This window comes from Hyperoodon ampullatus, assembly GCF_949752795.1.
Source record: "Hyperoodon ampullatus genome assembly, chromosome: 15".
Lineage (NCBI taxonomy): Eukaryota > Metazoa > Chordata > Mammalia > Artiodactyla > Ziphiidae > Hyperoodon > Hyperoodon ampullatus.
This window is the reverse complement of record NC_136928.1, coordinates 26401221-26422182: the sequence shown is the minus strand read 5'-3', so window position 1 is coordinate 26422182 and position 20962 is coordinate 26401221. Positions and strand designations below refer to the sequence as shown.

At 46.3% G+C, this 20962-nt stretch overlaps 1 protein-coding gene across 4 annotated transcripts in view; it reads right to left on the bottom strand.

The window, feature by feature from the left end:
* The window catches only part of SFXN5 (sideroflexin 5), a gene marked incomplete at both ends in the record, with an annotated part of 112980 nt that overhangs the window by 80872 nt on the left and 11146 nt on the right, over positions 1 to 20962 (bottom strand). For 3 of the 4 annotated variants that reach the window (XM_079721449.1, XM_079721451.1, XM_079721452.1), the window contains 2 exons: positions 8477 to 8554; positions 20461 to 20529. In XM_079721449.1, the coding sequence (XP_079577575.1) occupies positions 8477 to 8554; positions 20461 to 20529 (147 nt within the window). The remainder of the gene's footprint in view (positions 1 to 8476; positions 8555 to 20460; positions 20530 to 20962) is intronic. The other variant, XM_079721450.1, reaches the window with a different exon arrangement.

Below are 20962 nucleotides of genomic sequence, written 5' to 3'. Positions count from 1 at the left end.
ACAGGGAGGCCTCCGAGTCTTCTGTCAGCCCACCAAAGCAGCTCCACTTTAAAGGACAATTCCTCAGTGTGGCCTGGTCTCCTTTGGGCTCAGCCATCTCTCTCTGTGCCTCTGGCTGAACATTAAAAAGTGCAGCCCTGGTCCCTTAGAACTTACTGGCTGCAGCAACAAACCAGCGTGGATGTGTGACTTTGGACCTTTCTTGATTTCTCAACTTGGAGAATGAGGACACAGAGGGTGTGGGGAAACAGTTGGGTGAAAGGTTGCTGGAACAATGCAGAAGTTTGCTGATTTCAGAAATGGCCTAAGTCTCAGCTGAGCTGCCATCTGAACCTGTTAGAAACCCAGTGTAGAAGCCAAGGGAGGGGTAGAGAGTGGGCCCCAAACAAGCTTCAGGAGGAGAAGCCCCCTGCCTTCTCAGGGCAGAGACCTCTAGTGCCCAGACCCCAGATGGAGGAGTCACTGCCCAGGCCCTGTCCCCAGTCTGGCTCCATCCCCTCCCCAGTCTGGTTCCTTCCAAGCTGCTTCTCCAAACCTCTGAAGCAGCAAAGACAGAGCCTATTTAAAACAACCTCCAGAAGGTAATTAAACAGAGCCTGAAGGGGATCCTTCTGTAAGGCAGAGGATGCCTCCATAAAACAACAAGAAATCTTCTTAATTTATCATTTGGGCCAATCCCATTATTCTTCACCATTAATTTTGTTGCCATGGTTACTCCCAGGTAATAGATACAAATGCATATCTATGTGGGGCAAAGGTATTCCCCAGTTCTCCAGATGAAAGGAGAAAGAACATCCCCGCTCATTCTGCTACACAACACACATTAGCAGTCGCGACTTTCGTGTACACACAGCTTCTCTCTCTTAAGAGGCCAGAACCTGCAGTCAAACCATTTTCTGGGAATTGGAATTCCAGATCTCCTATTTGTGATTTGGGGCAATTTACTTAATCTTTTTGAGCCTCCATTTCCTCATTTGTGATATAGGAATATGAATACTTACTTTCAAGGTTCTTGTGACGATTAAAGAAAATTCATTTATCCAACAAATATTTATTGAGCACCTGTTATTTGCTGGGCACTGCTCTAGGCACTAAGAATATATCAGTGAAAAAAGAGACCAAAAATCTCTGCTTCTGTAGAGCTCACATGCTTGTGCAGACAAACAATAAAAATAATAAAAAGTAAATTTTCTCATATGTTAGAAGGATGAGGGCTTCAAGAAACATGGGAAAGTAGGACAGGGTAAGGATAGGGAGAGTGTACTAGCAGCAAGGATGGATTTTTAAAAAAATTTATTGCAGTAGGGTCCTCGAAAAAGGAGGGGTGAAGGATGGGGAATACTCAGGGGACACAGGAACACAGTGACATGACCAGGGCCACAGCTCCTGTCATACGGGAGAGGGGTGAAAAGACCAGGGCTGGAGCTGGGGTGGTAGAGGGAAGGGGGAGACACTGAGGCTGCATTTCCCCACCCCCAGAAGCACCTCTAGTCCCTGGATCCCCCCCACTAGCCATGGCCCCCCAAAATTCCATCTCTTGTCCTGCCTCTGACCCTAGTGGCTCCTTCTTTTGCTTCCCTTGACTTTTCTTTCCCCGGAGAAATTCTCAAGTAGGATGATGTATAGTAAGGTGGTCAGGGTAGTTTTCATTGAGGTGACTTTGGAGGAAATACCTGAAGGAGGGAGTGAGCCATGCAGATATCTGGTTGGAGATTGTTCTGTCCAGCAGAACAGCCAGTGCAAAGGCCCTGAGGCAGGGTGGGCCTCCCCAGCATGTTTGAGGGACATCAAGGAGGCCAGTGTGACTGAATAAGGGAAAGAGTAGCAGGAGACAAAACCAGAGAGGAATTGGGGTGTTGCAGCTTGTGCTAAGGACTGTGGCTTTTACTCTGAGTTTTTGCTAGAGCTGTGGTTCTTAACAGGAGGGCAATTTTTCACCAGGGGCCATCTGGAAATGTCTGGTTGTCATTAATTGGTACCCAGTGGGTAGAAGCCAGGGGTGTTGCTAAATGTCCTACAGTGCACAGGACAGCCCCCACGACAAAGAACCATCCAGCCCCAAATGCCAATCATGCTGAGGCCGAGAAACCCTGGAGCAGAGAACCGTGTAATGTATATTCTCACAGATCACTCTGAGTACTATATTGGGAATGAGCAGAGGGGGCCCAGGTAGAATGGCGAGACCACCCAGGAGGCCACCACAATGACCCAGCCAAGAGATGAGTCTACAGCACCCAGTACAACTCCTAGCACATCATACATATGCTTCAGCTAATACTAATCACTTGCCTATTTTGTGCTAACGATAAGGGCCAACCTGTAGGTGCCCCAGAGGGGCTGGGTGCTGATCAGGACCCCAGAAGTCTCTGGCTAGGGGTCAGGGTAAGAGGGGGATGTCAGCCAAGCTTCTGACAATCCTGCTGATACCCAGAGAATATTCAGAGTGCAAGTATTTTTAACTCTCCAGTATCTTCTCTTCTATTTTCAGCAAAGCCCAAACACAGCTGACCCCATTTCTGCTTTGCCAGGGGAGGAGACTGGCAGTATCTCTTACATCTCTGCTGCCCTTTCTTGGCGGGTTGCAGGCAGAATCCATCCTACATGGGGCCTCTGAGCAACCAATGTGCTATGGTGGGTGCTTCGTCGTAGGCTCGGAGTAAGGTGGGCGGGTTCCCAGCCTCTGGGGAATGTGTAATGATGGGCCAGAACAGCCACTCAGAAGCCTACAGTGGCTCCCAGAGACCTGCCCCCCTCACTCCTGACCACCCCAGTCGCTCCCAAGCTGGTTTCCTTAACGGCAATTACCCCTCCCCATCTACCTGGAACAGAATGATCTGATCACAGTTCCACTGTCCTGCACCTCCCTTGCTGCAGTACCACACAGCCAGCATCTCTCTGGGTTTCAGAAACTTTCACAACCTGGCCCGAAACTTCCCAGCTTCCTCTCTCAACTTCTCTCCCTCTCTCTCTCTTTCTCTCATCACGCTCTCTCTCTGTCTACTCTACTTCTTGGCCTTTGTCTGTGACTTACGGGGACGTCCCTCCCAGGCCTTGGGTCTCTCCCTACGTTCTACATCCAACCACTTGCGTTCCCCTGCATGAAGCCCTTCCTCAGCACCTGCGTTCTCAGGAGTCTCTCACCTCTGAACTCCTACTACCGTAGTGTAACTCCAAACTGCCTCGCCACCAGCCTACCTCCAGGCGCCTGCTTACCTGTGCGCCTGCGCAGGAGCTGGCTGCGTGAGGGCAGGAACCTGCCCCGCGCCCACCTGCCACAGTGCCTTTCACGTACCGGGTGCCCCGCAGATGCCCATGACCTGGCCTGGCAGGGTTAACCACAGAGTGTGACTAGGGCTGTGAGACGTGCACACACACCAAGCTCCTCTGACAGCACCCCTACCCCACCCACTCACTCTGCCCCGTGTTAGCATACACATTCCACTCCAGAGTATCACCTTCCCTTCCAAATCCACCTTCAGACAGTGGGTGAGAGATGGGCATTGAATCTTCCAGGCCCAGCATTCCTGTCCCACCACATACTAGTTATGTGACCTGAGGTAAGTAATATAATCTCTCTGAGCCTCAGTTTTCCTACCTTTAAAATGGGGTTAATATAGGCATCTACCAAACAGCGTTTCTGTGAAGATTAATTGAGTTAATACTTGTAAAGTGCAAATATTAACAAGGCTCCTGGCCCTTGGTGAGCTCGCAGTGAGTGGTGCCTCATTACCATGGGGGAGCGTTCCATACTGAACCCCACCCATCCCCATCCACGTCAAACCATTCCAGCAAGGCCCTGGCATACAAAATGCACACAGCACAGCAAACATCCAGAAACTTAGCTGCCCGGACTTATGTTTTTGCTCTCATCTATGGCTTTGTTGTTTAACTGATAGCTGCAGTCCTTATTAGGTTTCCTAGCCCATCAAATTTCTACCTGTCAAGCCCAAAGAGTAAATTATATTTATTTTTACTTTATCCTCAGGACTAATTTTTCATCGGTATAGCAACCTTTCAACAAGTTAACAGCCTCTGGAGGAGATATCAGTCACCGGCTAACCAAGGCCATCAGGGGGGAATAAACTATCAATCTGCTTGCACAAACCCCCTGGTGGGATGTTGTAACTGGAGGGCAGGTTAGATAACAAATTAGTGTATAGGATACCCACTGGTGCCCATGACATCGGGACAGGCCCACAGGCATCAAGACACAGCCACGGGCTTCTGACTCACACACCTGCAAAAGGACATCAGGGCAGGCACAGAGCCCAAGAACATACAAGGCCATTCTCCACAATGAAGTCAAGAACCATTCTGGGCCTCTTCAGACAGCACAAGCATGACCCTTGAGCAGGGCCAGCCTGAACCAGGAATGGGGACTTCATGAATTCCCGACCGCTGAGGCTTCCCCAGATCCTGAGCTGGTACGTCACCACCCATCCTTTCTTCCTGTGGCTCTGGAAGCCAGAGGGGTTGTGGCTCTGCAGATGAGGCCCAGGGAGGGAAGCACTGTGAGATCTGCAGCAGAGCCCAATCCCAATGCTCTGGGGAGCCAGGAGGGCGGGGGACGGGCAATCTGTTTATTGGGGGACTGAGCAGCAGGCTCACACCTAGAGCACTGTGCTACCCAGCCTCCAGATGGACACTGCAGGCATTGCCGACGTGAGCCAGAACCAGGAAGTACAGCTAGTGCCAGGGCCCCCCCACCCTCTCCCCTCCTCCCAGCTCCCTGGAGGCACATGGGGGCTTTCAGGATAGAAAACAAAGGAGGCCCAGAAAACAAGACAGGCAGCTTTAAGCTACTGAAGGGAGCAAAGAGGGGAAACATGGCCTCATTCCCCAAACTCTGAAAGCAGGATGAGTCCCAAGGGGTGAAGACAGGCTAGAGGGGAGCTTGGGCTGGGAGGAGACACAGGATCAGGAAGGACCTGGAGGCTGGACCACCCCTGACAGGTCCACGAGGAACTGCCACAGTCTGAGGACTACTCTGGACTAGAGAGGGGCGTGTCAGGTCACACCACCCAGGCTCCTCGGTGCCCATGGCCAGAGGGCAGCACCACGCTCAGGAATGGGGAGATCCCAGCCTGCCCTCCCTGCTGACGGCTGCCCCCAACTCAGCAGGCAACACAGACGCCTGAAGATGGACCCTGCCTTAGCAGCACTGCAGCAGCTCACGTCACTTCCAGGGCCCCGCACAAGGACATCGGCCAAGGGGCTGCCTCTGTTGGCACCTCTGCCCTCCCTCCATGTTGTGGGCTGCAGTCCAGCACATTCGCCTATCCCTTCCTCTGGATGCCCCATTCTCTCTGTGTCCATGATGTGCTTCCTCGCCTGGACTCCTCCTATCCACCCCCTCCTCCTCACCAGACCCTACTCATCCCTCAAATCTCAGGCTAGAAATCTCTTCCAGACTCCCCTAGTCTGGGCAGGTTACTCCTCCCTCTGCTCTCCCACAGCATCATGTGTTTTCACTGTCGTTGCCGAGATTCTGGGGAGTCCACAAGGCAGGACCCTCCTCTAGCTTCTCCCCTCCTCTCTCCCCAGGCCCTAGCACCAACACTGGCCTGAAGGTGCTCCATAAATACACAGTGAAACAAACTGGACTAGGGAGGGCTGATGGCTTAGCTACCCACCCTATGGAACACCCCACCAGGTACTAGTGTGTCACGTGGCAGCACAGGGCCTCAGCTTGGGCTTTGTACCTAAAGGTGCTAGAAGGCAGGGGCGGTGTCTCACAGAGTCACCAACGGAACAGAAGAGAAGACAACAGCAGAGGAGGGACAGCAACATGTTTTGGATGGAGAATGAGTAGAGTTTTAGTAACTGATCCAGCAGAGAGGAGGAAGCCTCCCCTCAATGCCCGCAGAAGGCACACGTAAGAAGCTGGGCCATGGGACTTCCCTGGTGGTCCAGTGGTTAAGACTTTACGTTCCAATGCAGGGGGTGGCAGGTTTGATCCCTGGTCGGGGAGCTAAGATTCCACATGCCTCGCGGCCAAAAAAGCAAAACATAAAAACAGAAGCAATATTGTAACAAATTCAGTAAAGACTTTAAAAATGGTCCATATCAAAAAAAAAAATCTTAAAATAAAAAGAAGCCAGGCCACCACCCCCAGGGCACCAGCAAAGTTCAGAACTTGGAGGGACCAAGCACCCCAGGAACAAAGAGTTAATCATAGGGCTAAACACAGGGATTTGGTTGAAAATCTGTATTCAAAGCAGTAGAACGCCTCGGCCTTCCCCACACAGCTAGGTGACTCTTACCGCCCTCACCTGTATCCCCCAGACAATGGAAGTTTATCAACCTTCTGGAGAAACTGAATCCAAGTGACTCCAAGCTTGGGAATACTAGCCCAGTGGAGAGTGGAGGCAGGTGAGGCTAAAAGCAGGGAAATTAATGAAAATCTGCAAAGTGAATATTGGGACTCCAGCCTCCTTCTCCTACTTGGCTTCCAGAATGCAGACCAATGAGAAGATACTATATTTACAAAACAGGAAGAGGATCCTGTTAAAAAGAACCAAGAAAAGAAACAATCAAATAGCTCTCAGAAATTAAAATTATACTAGCTGAAGTTAGAAATTCAATAGACATGTTGAATATAAACTCAAAGAAATTTCCTGTAAAGCCAAGCAGAGGGACAAAGTGAAGGAATAGGAGAGAAAAAAAGGATAAGAAAATCTGAGTGTTAATCTAAGATGTTGAATATTTGACTAATAGGAATTCCAGAATGAGAGGAAATTATCAAAGAAACAGTATAAGAAAAGTTGCCAGAACTGAGAGATAGGAGTCTTCAGATTGAAAGAGGTCACCAGGAACCCAAAATAATGAATTTTAAAAGAGATGGCATTGTGGAGTTTTAGAAATAAACTGTATAGATAAAGAGAAGATCCTAAACATTCCCAAAGAGAGAAAACAGGTCACTTGCAAAGAATCAGTAATAAAATAGCATTGGCTTTTTCAACAGCTAGACTGGAAGCCAGAAGAGCAATGTCTCCAAAATTCTGAAGGAAAATGATTATCAACCTAAAAACTGGAATTTTCTCCTTAGCCAAACTGTCAGTTAAAGCTGAGTGCAGAATTACAATTACAAATTACCTTTTTTTCAGATCTAAAAGGATTCAAAATTTTCTTCCCATTTGCCTTTTTTTCAGGAAGCCACCAGAAGAGGTGTTCCACCAAAATGAAGGTGTATACCAAGAGGAAGGCCTGGAGCTGGAGGGAGGTGGTCTTCAGAAATGAAAGTTTCAGAGAAAAATAATGGAACTGAAGGACAGGAGTCTTCAGACTGAAATGAGGCACGGAAAATATCAAAAGGCTGCTACAGGGTGTAGTAAGAATTTGAGATGGTACAAGGAAAACTGTGTTAATAAGAAAAAATGAGGCAATTATTAAATCCAGGTAAGACATAAAGTCAAAAAGGAGAGGAAACATAATCATGTACAACAAAGTTGTAATATTATTCATATAATTGTAATAATGTGAATATTGAATATCCATAAACCCCAAAACTATGATAACTATTTGGGGAGGGTGATGAGGGTAGGGGAGAGAAATGTGTTTATGGGAGTGAATAAGAGAGCTGAATCCTCAACTACCGTAATAGATAATATAAAAGAACTACTTGAGAAATAGCGGTATAGATAAGCATGCTAGTTTGAAATATAGGTTTCTAACTGAAGAAACAGCTAACAGTATTTGCTTCTGGGGAATAGAAATGGGAATTGAGGAGGGATGGGGCAACATACTATTTTTCCTTACAAGTGTTTTAGTACTATTTGACTTTTTGAACTATGCACATAGATTACTTTGAAAAAAACTATGAAATTAATTTTTAATAGATTTTAAAATAGAGCTTATGAACAAAAAGAAAAACTTCAGCACATCAACCATCTATCTCTACAGTCACTAGAGCTCTAGAGCTGCGCTCTAAACTACATCTCCCTACCCTTCCCCCAAACTAAACAAAACCATCAACATTTCAATTAGTTCTAATTCAAGTTCCTACATGATATAAAAAAATGAAATTACAGTGTTTTAGCCTCATCCCCACCATCCTCCCCCATCTTTCCCACCCTCAATCTGAACTTTTGAGTAGTGGTATGCTGTTAAATGTTTAATACTTGATTCTTTAAGAAAAAAGTCATGATTTATAGTATTTGCCAATTTCCATGGTGTAAATTCTCCTATTGTGGATGATTTCAAGCCATCACTTGATGTCACTGAATGTGGAATTGGAAAAAGATGCACACGTTAGCTCCAGCAAACTACTGCCTTAGGCATCTCTAGCCTTATCAGCCTCCCTACCAGACCCAGGTTACAGGAGAGACTTGAATATCCCTTCCTAAAAGCCAGAAGTCCACAAGGGATGTAGCAGCAGTAGAAGTGGATTCTGAAGGGAAGAGAAGTGGTTCTGGCTGCAGGGAGGGGGTGGTGAATTTGCCACCTTCCTTTCCCTCCCCACCTCTAGCAGAGTTACCTGCTCGTTAGTAACCCCCGGACGCAGGGTCCCATGCTTGTAGTCTTCCAGCAGCTGCACAGCCTCTCTGAGACGTCTCTGCAGGCAAAGAAAAGGGACATTGAGGAACACACATCCAGGGCTCCGGCAACCCTTTCCTTGCAGGAGTGCATCAGTACTGATCAAGCACTGACTATATTTACAGTGTACAAGGCCTGCCCTCCAGTTCATGGGACTCACGCAAAACATTAAAGAAGCCTACAGCCTAAATGTCCTTTCATAGGGAAATGGCTAAATGGCAGTGGCATAATAATACTATGGAACATTATTCAGCAGTTTAAAAGTAAAGTAGATCTACATGGCCATATCTCCAAGATATTTTTTTAAGTGAGAAAGCAAATTGCAGAGCTGTATGATGCTGTTCGTTGTACCAAACAGACAAAACACACACACATAGAAAACAATATTTCCTATGAGAGTATTTATGTGAGAAGATGCATCAAAAATGCTCTAGAAGGAGACCCACCAAACTGGTGACAGGGGTTACCTCGGGGTAGGAGGAAAGGGCTCAGACTTGGCAAGCGGTGTCGGGAGGAACTTTAATCTTAATTGTAATATTGAATGTTTTTATAAAGAGAACATATTTATGTAATACTTATATAATTTCTTCCCAACAGTTAAAAAACACTAGCAGAGATTTACATACTAAAATACATATGGCCACAGTAACTGATGGGGAAAGAAAAAAATAAAAGGATAGAATTGTTATGATTTTTAAAATCTTAAAAGCTAAAGAGACAGCAACAGTGAGAGAAGGCAGCCCTTATCCACCGGAGGACTTGTATAAGAATATTCATAGTGGCACTCTTCAAACAGCACCAAACTGCAAACAATTCAAATGTCAGTAATAGATTAGATAAGTAAACTGTGGTATATGCACACAATGAAATATTATACCTCATTTAAAAAAGCAAACTACAAATATATGTTACAATGTGGATGAATCTTCCCCAGATTGGCACCCCAATATCTCTCAGCTCCCATGTTCTTCTAGAACTTTCCCACATGCCCCATCCAGAGGTACAGTCTATGTCCCCTCCCCTTGATCCTGAGCAGGCCTTTATGACTGCCTCAACAATAGAGTATAGCCAAGGTGAGGCTATGTGACCTCTGAGGCTAGGTCATAAAAATGCCTTGCACTTCCACCTTGTTCTCTTGGGGTGCTCACTCTCTTGGAACTCAGCCATCATAGTGTAAGGAAGCCCAAGCAGGCTACTGAGAGACCCATGAGGATAAGAACTAAGGGCCTGGGGCTCCAGTTAAGCCACCAGCTAATGGTCAGCACCAACTTGCCTGCCATGAAAGTGAGCCATCTTGAAATGGACCTTCCCCAGTCAAGCTGCCCTAGCCGAAGCTGCATGGAGCAGAGACAAACCATCCCCTCTAAGCCCTGCCCAAACTGAAGATCAGTAAGCAAAAGAATTGCTTTTTGTTGTTTCAAGCCACTAAATTTTGGGGTGATTTGTTACATAATAATAGAAGGCTGATACATATAATGATAAGCAAAAGAAGGCAAACACAGAAAAGTATATATAAAATTCATGGGACTTCCCTGGTGGTCCAGCGGGTAAGACTCCATGCTTCCAGTGCAGGGGGCCAGGGTTTGATCCCTGGTTGGTGAACTAGATCCCACACGCATGCCACAACGCAACTAAAGATCCTGCATGCTGCAACTAAACATGCCACTATGAAGATCCCACGTGCCGCAACTGAGACCCAGAGCAGCCTAAATAAATAAATAAATAAAGTATATATAACATTCAAAAACAGGCAAAATGCACCTATGGTGGTAGAGGTCATTACAGTGTTACCTTGGGGTGGGGCGGGGTGGTGGTGGTACTGACTTGGAAAGGGCATGAGGGAACCCTCTGGAATAATGGAAATGTTCAATGTCTTGATCTGACTGGTGGTTACATGGTATAAACATATATCAAAACCCATTAGGCCATACACTTAAGATTTGTGCATTTTCCTGTATGTATGTTATACCTCTAAAAATCAACAATAAACAGTGACAACAGTGAGAGAAGGCAGCCTATGTCAAGGTCAGATGAGGAACCCAGGCATCAGGGATGCTCATCGTGGGGGAAGAAACCCAGGGAAGCCACCGTGTTCCCCTTTGACCAAGTGACAAACCTGGCTAAGGACGGGAGTACAGAGAGACCTCAACAGAAGCCCCTGGTCTAAAGGCAGCATGCAGCCCCAGGGAGGGCACCCCGTGGGGCATTTGCTGAGCAGGCTGACAGTGGTCACATAGGATGGGAAATGAACAGCCACCTCCTGTACTGAAATAGCAGGACTAACTGCCAGCCCAGACAAGCCAGCCAGGCTGTCAGGGGCCCAGGAAAATTTCTCACTTGGGCGTAGCCTGACTGCTGGAAAGCACTGCCTCTCCCCTTTCAAATATATGCATATCGATCCCTGAATTCCAGAGTCCTTTCCCAGAATCTGTTTCCAAAGTACAGATAGCTTTGTGTTTTTTGTTTTTGTTTTGCCAGTTATACTAGTAATCCATGCTGTTTAGAGAAAATAGCAGAAAAATTCAAAGCACACAAAAAATTTTTAATCACCTGTAAACATACCACTTGCAAAGTGATGATTTTCCTTCTAGACTTAATACATTTGTTTTTCATGTTGATTGTTGGTTTTAACTTGCTTAAGGTCACACAGAAAGTGAGCAGTTTAGTATTCAAGCCCAGAGTTTAGTCAGACCCTTGCTGTCCCTGCAACCCCCAAAACTTCCTAGTGATGCGGCCAGCTCCCCACCCCGAGCCTGCTTCCTCCCAGCCTCAGCCTCTGCCCCGACAATGAATGCTCTACTTTCCACCCTGAATGGTGAATGGCCCCGCTTTCTCATTATTTTCCCACTCCAGGGATTCTCCTGAGTTCTTCTAAGAACCTGGCCAGATTCCATCTCATTTGACACGGTCATCAAAGGGAGGCCTCTTGTCTCAGGAGTAAGTTCCAAAGAGCCCTGATCTTGGCATGCATTGAGAAAGAACCAAATCCAAAGTTTCTCAAGACAAGTCTGCGAATGCAGGACTGGGGAAAGCTAGAATGTGCTTTTCTGCCTCTGGGCCTTGCTAAGCCTCAGCTTGGCCCCCCAGGTCAGAGGCTGAGGGGTCGGGGCTCCTAAGGGGTCAGGGCTCCTAGCGCCTCTGTGGGACAGGCAAGGCCCCAGGCCCCAGGCCACTTGTCTTGAGAGGTCCCTGAGGGCTGGCTGTCCTGGGAGCTGGACTCCTCACAGCAGAAAAAGGGATGGTTTTCAGGGAGACTTGAGGGATAGGTTTGCTTTAAACCCTCCTCTCACCCCAGTGCATTGTGATGCTTGGGAGGGATGGGGAAAGCTGGGGGTCAATGGCAGGGTGAGCTTTGTAGGAGGTCTTTTCAACCAGGAACAAACAGGGAGCTAGGCCCTCAACGCAAAGATGGTGAGGGGCCCAGCTGGCTTGGAGACAAGGCTGCAGGCCCTTCTCTGGAGCCCTGGGCTGGGGGAGGGACGGCCCAATGTTGCTTCCCAGACTCCATCTCCAGACTGCCAGAAAGTGTCACAACGCGTGTATTTGATGGGGCATGGCCTCCGGAAACTCCCTCAGGAAACAGGCACCTGGGAGGTCTGTTTCAGGGCAGAGAATTTGAACAGAGGTCCCACCCCAAGGCCCTGAGGGGAAAAAGGAAGCAAAAGGGCAGGCATGGAGTGTTAGGGTGGTGGCAGAGAGGCAGGAGACCCTGCCAGACAGGAATGGGGATGGTGGGACACAGGAAGGAAAGGCACAAAAAAGAAAGATGAGGAAAGTCATCAGAAGCAAAGCTAATCTTTTTCTGAGGGAAGGCGGTACCCTGTAGCCCATGCCCAAGCTAAATGCAGACTGAGTATAATCCATGCTTGTCTAGGGAGGATGTCAAAATGATTTAAATATTTATTATAATATTTAATATGTTAAAATATATGATGGGAGTGACAGCACCTGGTCAGGGTGTGAGGAACACCCAGAAACATTTCACCCCCACTTCTGATAAAGGACCCACCCACTCCCCAGGTGGTACCTGCAGGTTCCCACCTCCTGATCCTGCCCACACTGTTCCCCCCACCACCCTTGGGGAGGAGGACATCCTTCCTCGCCAACAGTCTATCCCCATCCCCATCCATCCTTCAAGGCTCAGGGCCATCTTCTCCAGGAATCTTCCAGAAATGTTCTCTCCGTCCTCTGAACAGCCAGAGAGAATTTGGTTTGCACCTCTCTGAGGTCCCAGACCACTTACCAGTATGTGCCCATGTTATCTGTCAGAGACTGCAAGGTGCAGGGAGCAAGGGACTGGTTTTAGGTATCTTTGCAGAACTGCAGGACACACCTACCCCAGCCCATCACCAACACAGGGCCACATATAATGAGCATTTAACAAAAATGAATGACTGAGACTGCTGGGGAGGAGAAGTGAAGGGTATGGTCAGGGTTAGGGATCCAGGTTCCAAAGCAGCAGGCCAGAGTCCCTCAATGATGATGCTGGTTTTACAGAATCCTGGGATTCCAAGAGGCCATGCATGCCCAGTTCACATAGGATGTGGATGAGAATACCCCTGTGTGTGAATATTACAGAACCACGTAGGTATTCCTTTCTCTGAGACATTTGGGGCCCGAGCGGGAAGGGCATTTTGGCACCCAGGGTCACAGAGTGGGTGGGTGGCACCTAGGAACACCAAGTCCCCTCAATCCCAGCTCTGGGCCATTTCTATGAGACATGAACACAGAAGAGCCTCCTGTCCTCATGACAGTCGGTAACTGAGAGAGGGGTGGTCTCCCAGAGAAACCACAGCAACGCCTGCATCACGAAAAGCTGATGCCTACTGGGGCCGGGCACCCCAGGTAAGAAAGGGAAGGAGAAATTGCACACAGAGAAATTGCAGAGCATGTTTAGCGGAAGTGCTACAATTGAAACATGGGCATTTCAGGCAGTCAAAAGTTTGGGAGTCTCAAAGCTTGCAGAACTTAAAAAAAAAAAGAGGGAGGGAGGGAGGAAGGAAGGAAGGGGAGTGTCAGTGGTCAGGGGAGAATGAATTGGCAGCGGGGGCGGGGGGCGGGGCCTGCAGATTACCTCACGTCCTGCCCTGATCGCTGAGTATTTGACTGCTCTCACCTGGGCCCGTCTTGCATCTGACAAGGGCCAGGCCGCGCATGCTTACCTTGTCTGCAACCACAGCTTAAACCATTTCTTTGTGGCTCCCAAGCAGTGGGATTTGGGGGCCAAAGCTAATAATTTCTGTGCAGGCAGAGCCTCAAGCCCTTCTCTCATCTTCCCTCCCAGCCGTCCCCGGACCCACGGGGTTATCTGTGCTGAGATTGGTTCTTGGCTCACACCAACCACGAGCTACCCTCTGGGAGGCACAAGGGAAGGGGAAACCAGGGACACATGGGGAGAGAGCTCTGTTTCCCTGTGGCAGACCTCTGACCACCTTCAGGACACCGATGTGAGGTAAACCCATATAATTCTGGCAGCATGATAGGTGGTACAGACCTTTAGAAAATAAATCTGTCCAGCTACCCCAAGAACTATAAAAACAATCATGGTCTCCAGCCTGGATACCCTACTCTTGGGAATTTTTTTCTAAAAAATAAATTTAGCAGAAATGAAAAATGATTTGCCGGAGACTATTTTTTGCAGGAAAGCAAAAATGGTAGGAAACAACCTACCTGTTAGACCTAAAAGTCTAACGGGGATGGTTATTTATACTATAAGACATGATTTCCCAAAATTATAAAGGCCTGGAAGTAGATGATAAAAGCAAATAAAAAGTCTGTGTTCAATGTAATAAGTATGCCAAAAACAGATACAGATGGGCAAAAACCTGAAGTGTATAAGAATAGTGACATTTGAAATTTTTTAAATTAAAAATTCCATTAAAAATTTTAAAATTAGACTATCTGATGCTGTCTAGAATGCATTTAAATGGACATCCTTACTTACTGCTACTGAGAGCATAAACTGATATAATCTTGGTACAGGTTGGTAAAATTTACAGGGCAATTTGGTAATATATATCAAAAGCCTTAAAATGCCTTTCATTCAGAAATTCTACTTTCAGGAATTTACCCAAAGGAAATAAAGAGAAATATGGGGAGATTTACGTACAAAGGATATTTATTGCAATATTATTTATAATGGCAAAAGACTTGAAACTACCCACATGGTCAGTTGAGAAAATGATTAAGTTAGAGAATAGCCACATGATGGATTACTATACAGTTATTAAACACATTTTGAAACAATATTTAATGACAAGGAAAAATGCTCATGATATGCTACATGGAAAAAAATATATATATCATGTATACATATATCACATATGATTTTAAATATATATATATATATTTATGTATGTATACATATATATACATAATACACACACAGATCTTCCTTGACTCATGATGGGATTCATCCTGAGAAATCCACTATAAGTGAAAATATCATCTTTTTTTTTTTTTGGCCACGCCACGCAGCACGCAGGATCTTAGTTCCCCGACCTGGGTTCGAACATGTGCCCCCTGCAGTGGAAGCACAGAGTCCTAACCACTGGACCACCAGGGAATTCCTGAAAATATCATATCTTAAGTTGAAAAAGCATTTAATACATCTAGCCCACCAAACATCATAGCTTAGCCTGGCCTACCTTACACATGCTCAGAACACTTACATTAGCCTACAGTTGGGCAAAATCATCTAACACAGAGGCTATTTTATAATAAAATGTTGAATATCTCACGTAAGTCATTGAATACTGTACTAAAAGTGAAAAACAGAATGGTTGTGTGGGTACAGAATGGTTCTAAGTGTATCGGTGGTTTCGCCTCGTGATCACGTGGCTGACTGGGACCTGTGGCTGCCATGGCCCAACAACATGAGAGAGTATTGTATCGCATATCACTAGCCCAGGATATGATCAAAATTCACAATTCGAAGTATGATTTCTACTGAATGTGTATTGCTTTCACACCATCATAAAGTCCATCTTAAGTTGGGGACTGTCTGTACAGAGATAGAGTAAGATATAGATACATCTATATCTATATCTATATCTATATACACATTATACAAACCATCCTAATTTTGTACATATACATATACCAGAATGTTAATTGTGATTATTTCTTGCAGGTGAGATAATGAGCAGTTTTTATTTTCTTCTTTAGACTTTAATATTTAGAGATTACTACCCACATCACATCAAGAGGCCCACAATATCAGCTGTTTTCATTGTTAGTGATGATGCCTCATCACCTGGTTAAAGGGGCATCCTCCAAGCTCTCCACTGTAAAGGTACCTTTTCCCCTTAGTAATTGCTAAATAATATTTGGAGGTGATACTTACCTGAAAGCATAAGAATATCCTGTTTCCCAACAACTTTTTTTTTTTTTTTTTGCGGTACTGTTGTGGCCTCTCCCGTTGCGGAGCACAGGCTCCGGACGCGCAGGCTCAGCGGCCATGGCTCACGGGCCCAGCCGCTCTGCGGCATGTGGGATCTTCCCGGACCGGGGCACGAACCCGTATCCCCTGTCTCAGCAGGCGGACTCTCAACCACTGCGCCACCAGGGAAGCCCCCAACAACTTTTACTCTATGAAAATAGCATCCATTAATGATCCTTGTCAAAATCAGTTATTTTGTTGAGGATTACACAATGTTTATTTCCTCCTACATTTATTAGCTGACATTCTTCTGTGAATATGAGCTTCCCTCTTTCACATTTTTAGTTTGACTATGGACTCATGGATTCTTCTTATTATTCAATGTATTATAATCCATTGTTTTTCTTTTTCTTAATGTTTGAATTGTCCCAAATGTGGCTAGCGGGATGCAGCCACTTCCTGTTCCTGTGTCTCCATCAGTCTATGAACAATTTCTTACTTTCTGTAGCAAGTCTCTTTGCCTTGGGTGTGGACTTGGCCACCTCTCCAAGAAGCCCTGGGTCCTTTTTGTAAGTAATGGTATTTAGAAACCAAGATCTGAGTGCTAAGTGTGTTCATTGTTACTGGGGTGTAATGGACCTTTCAGTGAACAGAGCCAGGAAATTGAGAAATATAAATGTAAGTGTGTGTGTGTGTTTGTGTGTGTGGGTAAATCTTAAGTTCATATTGATACCTCCAATTCAAATACAACATCACATAGTTTTTGTCTTTTCCCCTACTCCGTATTTGTATCTCCCTACTCCCATGTTGAGAACCCTGGTGCCCAGCATCAGTATAACGATTTATTCTGTCCTACAATACACCCAAAATAGTTTCAGATTACTACACCAATACTAATAAGGAGTTGGTGTTATTAACACTGTTTCAGTTGGTTTTCTATGTCCTTCAGAATGATACTCTGCCAACAATTCGTTCTCTTAAATAATTATTGAATTCAGAATAGCAAACCCCTTTCATCTTCAGTTCATAATTTAAAGTAACCTAGATGTCAGCTGGTATAGCCTTGCCCTTAGGGATCTAAATCTAATTCCATGACCTATGTGGAAGGACAAAGCTAGGGCTTCTGCCAGGTCCTGGTGGTTTCTTTCCTCAGGCCCAATCCTGCACACATGGCACCCTGACAGTAGACTCACAGCCCCCCAAGATCCCTCCATAGAATTTACTCTTGCTGGACTTCAGGAACCAGGCAGATTTTATGACAATATCACAGGAATGATGGTGGAGGGGACAGGAACTTTCACAAGCATGTATGACCAATCTCAAAAGGGCCCTCAGACACTAGCCTTTCAGTTCATCGTGGTTACTCGCTCTCCTTCCCACTGTTTTTCCCTCTTGTTCCTTCTCTCTCCTCTCTTTGGGAGGATCAAAAAGCACAATTCTTCCCCCTCTGTCAAGCAGGCAACCTCCTCCCTTTCTGAAGCCTTGCTCAAGACATTCTTAGAACAATGACAGCCTTCTTCCTAAGAGAAATTATGGTGAATAAAATTTGCTCCACCTCATTACACATACAAGGGTTGGAATCTTTTTAAAGCTTGGTCTGTTATAAATTGCAAACAAGTAGCTGCAAAACTCTCTCAAGATGAGTCTATCCATTGACTCGGCTAATGCCCCTCAGAACCGGGTCACCAGAAGGCTCAAGCTGCCTAGGACCTTTCCACCTCAGGACACTCTGGCTTCCAGAGCCACCTCCTCATGTTCTCCACTCTCCTCCCGTCCTCACAGATGAACAGGCCTGTCCAGATTTCCTCCCCCTGGGCAGCCACCACCCCATGCTCCCTCCCAGGACACCAGCCAAGGGCCCTGGGAGAGAAACAGTGCTTTAAAGACATAAGCCATGGTCTGTGGACTGAGCCCAGCAGAAGGGGGAACTGGCCCTCCTGGTAGCACCATAGTTTGGGGGGGAGGGGCTCAGGTAAGAGATTCTTTCCTCTTGGTGCCTCTAATTTCTCATTGTTTCCATGCAGAGGGCTTTGCTAAGCAACCTGCCTGGACTAGGGCCAGGGAGGGCATGAAGGGCCCACTCATGGCCCTTCCAGATTTTTTAGGGCCTAGAAGATCTTCTGTGGGCAGAAAATTTCCAGAAGGCCAGCAAGTAGTATTGGAAACAGTTCCCAGCTGGGATGCAGGAGGGAGAGGTCTAGTTCTTTCCAGGAAGCCTATCAGAATCTTTGATGAGGGGAAGAAACATGTGAAATTTGAAAAATATTCTAAAATTTCTATTGCACTGGTTATTTCCTAGTCAGTAAATAGTTAAGTTTCCTTGACATTTCAATTAATAGTAAAAAAAAAATGTATGAGATTTTTAAATTTACTGATGGGGAAATAGGGAAGAGATGGTTTAGTGATATACAAGAATGCTGGGACCTTTCAAAATGCAAGAGTTGAAGACAAAAATGTGGTACAGGAAGAGAGCAGTAAAATGAAATGGTCTGGGAATGAGAGGAGGGTGGACCGGAGAGGGGGCCCTGTGAGCAGCACAGGCGGCGTGCTGCTCTGCAGCTGCCCATCCATCCCCAAAGCCCCTGACTGCTTCTGTTAATCAGGGGAGCCCTGAAGAAACTCCGGACCTCCCAAGGCTCCCTCCACCATCTCTCAACGTGCCTCGAAGTCCACCCTTAATAAGCACTGGCCTTTACTGCCTCCTCCATCAAGCAGCTGGCATTTATGTCGGGATTTGTGTTGCAACTCTATCTAGCTGTGCACCATTTGGGAGCTTTCAAGAAAGACACATAACCTAGGCTAGGTAAGTAGTTTCTCTAGTTTGGTCCTCTTCCAAATTTCTATGGAATCACTTTGATTACTCCTTAGGAGAATCTAGACAGGGCCCAGAAGTACAATAGCCTTGCCCTTAAGTTAAATACTTGAGGCCTTCATCCTTCCTGAGACACAGGAGGAAACCACATATCAGGGTAATTCCCACATTGCCTATTACTGGGCTGCTCTCCCAGGAACAATGGGAATGGTTCTAGGTCCAGGTACCTAGCAGGCCGTGTGCTTCTTTTCCCTCCAAGAGTTGGAGCAAGCCAATGCTCAGCACAGAGAAGATGAGCAGAGAAGTGCTGTCTACTCAGGGGGCTAACTCAGAGGCTCAATGACTTGCCTCAGGGTATGTGGGGACCCAGAGTGGGAGCTCAGGCCTTCTTCCAGCTGAGTAATCTTGGGAGGGTTCCCTAAACTTGAGTTACCTGAACAGGAATGCAAAGGGTTCTGGAGACAAGCTCACCTGTGTTCATACCCTGGCTCCATCACTGGCCAGCACCATGTGCATGAGACTTAACTTCTGTCTGTCTGTTTCCTCATCTGTAAAATGGAACTTAGAATAGAATCTACCTCATAGGGTTGCTTTGAGTTAATCTGATGAGCTTATACATGTAAAATGCTATGACACTGCCTTGCTCACAGAAAATGCTTAATAAATATTTGCTGCTTTACATGTGTATGCATTGCTGTACACATCTGTAAATACAATACAAAGGATATAAAGACACACTTCTTGGGATGGCTCAAATAAATCTGACAATACATTTACATTTGATAATATCAAGGATTGGTGAGGATGTGGAGCAACTAAAGCATTGTAGATGAGAATGTAAAATGTACAGCAATTTTTAAATGACAGTTTGGCAGTTTCCTATGAAGTTAAACATATACTTACCACACTTACCGTATGAGCCAGCAATCCCAGTCCTAGTTATTCACACAAGAGAAACGAAAGCATACGTCCACACAAAGAATGCTCGGAGCAATTTTATTGATAATAATCAGAAAATGGGAACAGCCCAGGTGTTCATCAGCAAGTGGATGGATAAACAAATTCTGGAGCATCCTCTCAATGGAATGCTGCTCAGCGGTCAGGAGGGATGAAGTACTGATACATGCAACAACATAGATGAATGTCAAAAGCACCATGCTAAGGGAAAGAAGCCAGACACACAAGGCTACATACTGTAGGATTTCACTTATATGACATTCTAGAAACAGCAAAACAGCAGGGACAGAAAACAGATGAATGGTTGCCAGGGGCTCAGCATGGGGTGTGGGAGATGGATTATAAAAGGGCATGAGGAATGTGCTAGGGTGACAGAAACGTTCTACATCTTCATCATGGTGTGGACACGACTCGATATGTTTGTCAAAACTCATAGGATGGTTCACACATAAAAGGTAAATTATACCTTATACCCAGCCTTACGTATCCGAGGAGGGAACTGTGTAGGGAGAGGGTATGAAGGATCCTTTTTTGTTCTACTTAAATGCATCTGTACTGCATGAACTATTGTCATATAATCCATGTACTTGGTAATAATTTTATTGAAGTTTGAAATAATAATAATGACATATATCTACCTTGAAGGGATGTGGTGAGATTCAGATGAAATGAGATAATGTGTATAAGGCAAACACACAGATGACCTATGGACCTTCCAAAGTCACAAGGTATAAAGGCCAAGGGGCCTCCATTGAGAATGACAGCCATGACTCACCTCAGTGACAAAGAGTGTGCGAGGGTCGATGATGTCCAAGAAGTGCCTGAAGCGGCCGTAGAAGGATGTCTGGAGAAGGGGTGGGAGAGGAGATGGGATAAGTTTCTGTACCCCATCCTCCAGACAATGGGGAACACCGCCCACAGCTCATCCTTACTGTCAGTGTCCCACAGTCCCCAGGACTCACTCCCCAAGCGGGTGAGGAACACCAATGAGGCCTTGCTTCTCAGTGACCTGAGGGCAGCTTTCCCAGGTCTGAGGGCTTTCTAAAGTCAACTCAGAAAGACCATTAAGACACTCAGTGACTGTCCCAATGTCTCTTCCACGTGCTCCCATTCTCCTCCCAATGCCCTGGGATCTATGCCAAGCCTTTCAGCAGCTCCCAGGCACCATTGAGCATGCAGGCTGGAGGGGAGGTCTGGTGCCCAGCCCTCTCCCAGTCTCTCCTGCCCAGCACAGCCTCTCTGCTTTACTTAGGACCCTCGAGTGAGGTAGGGTCCCT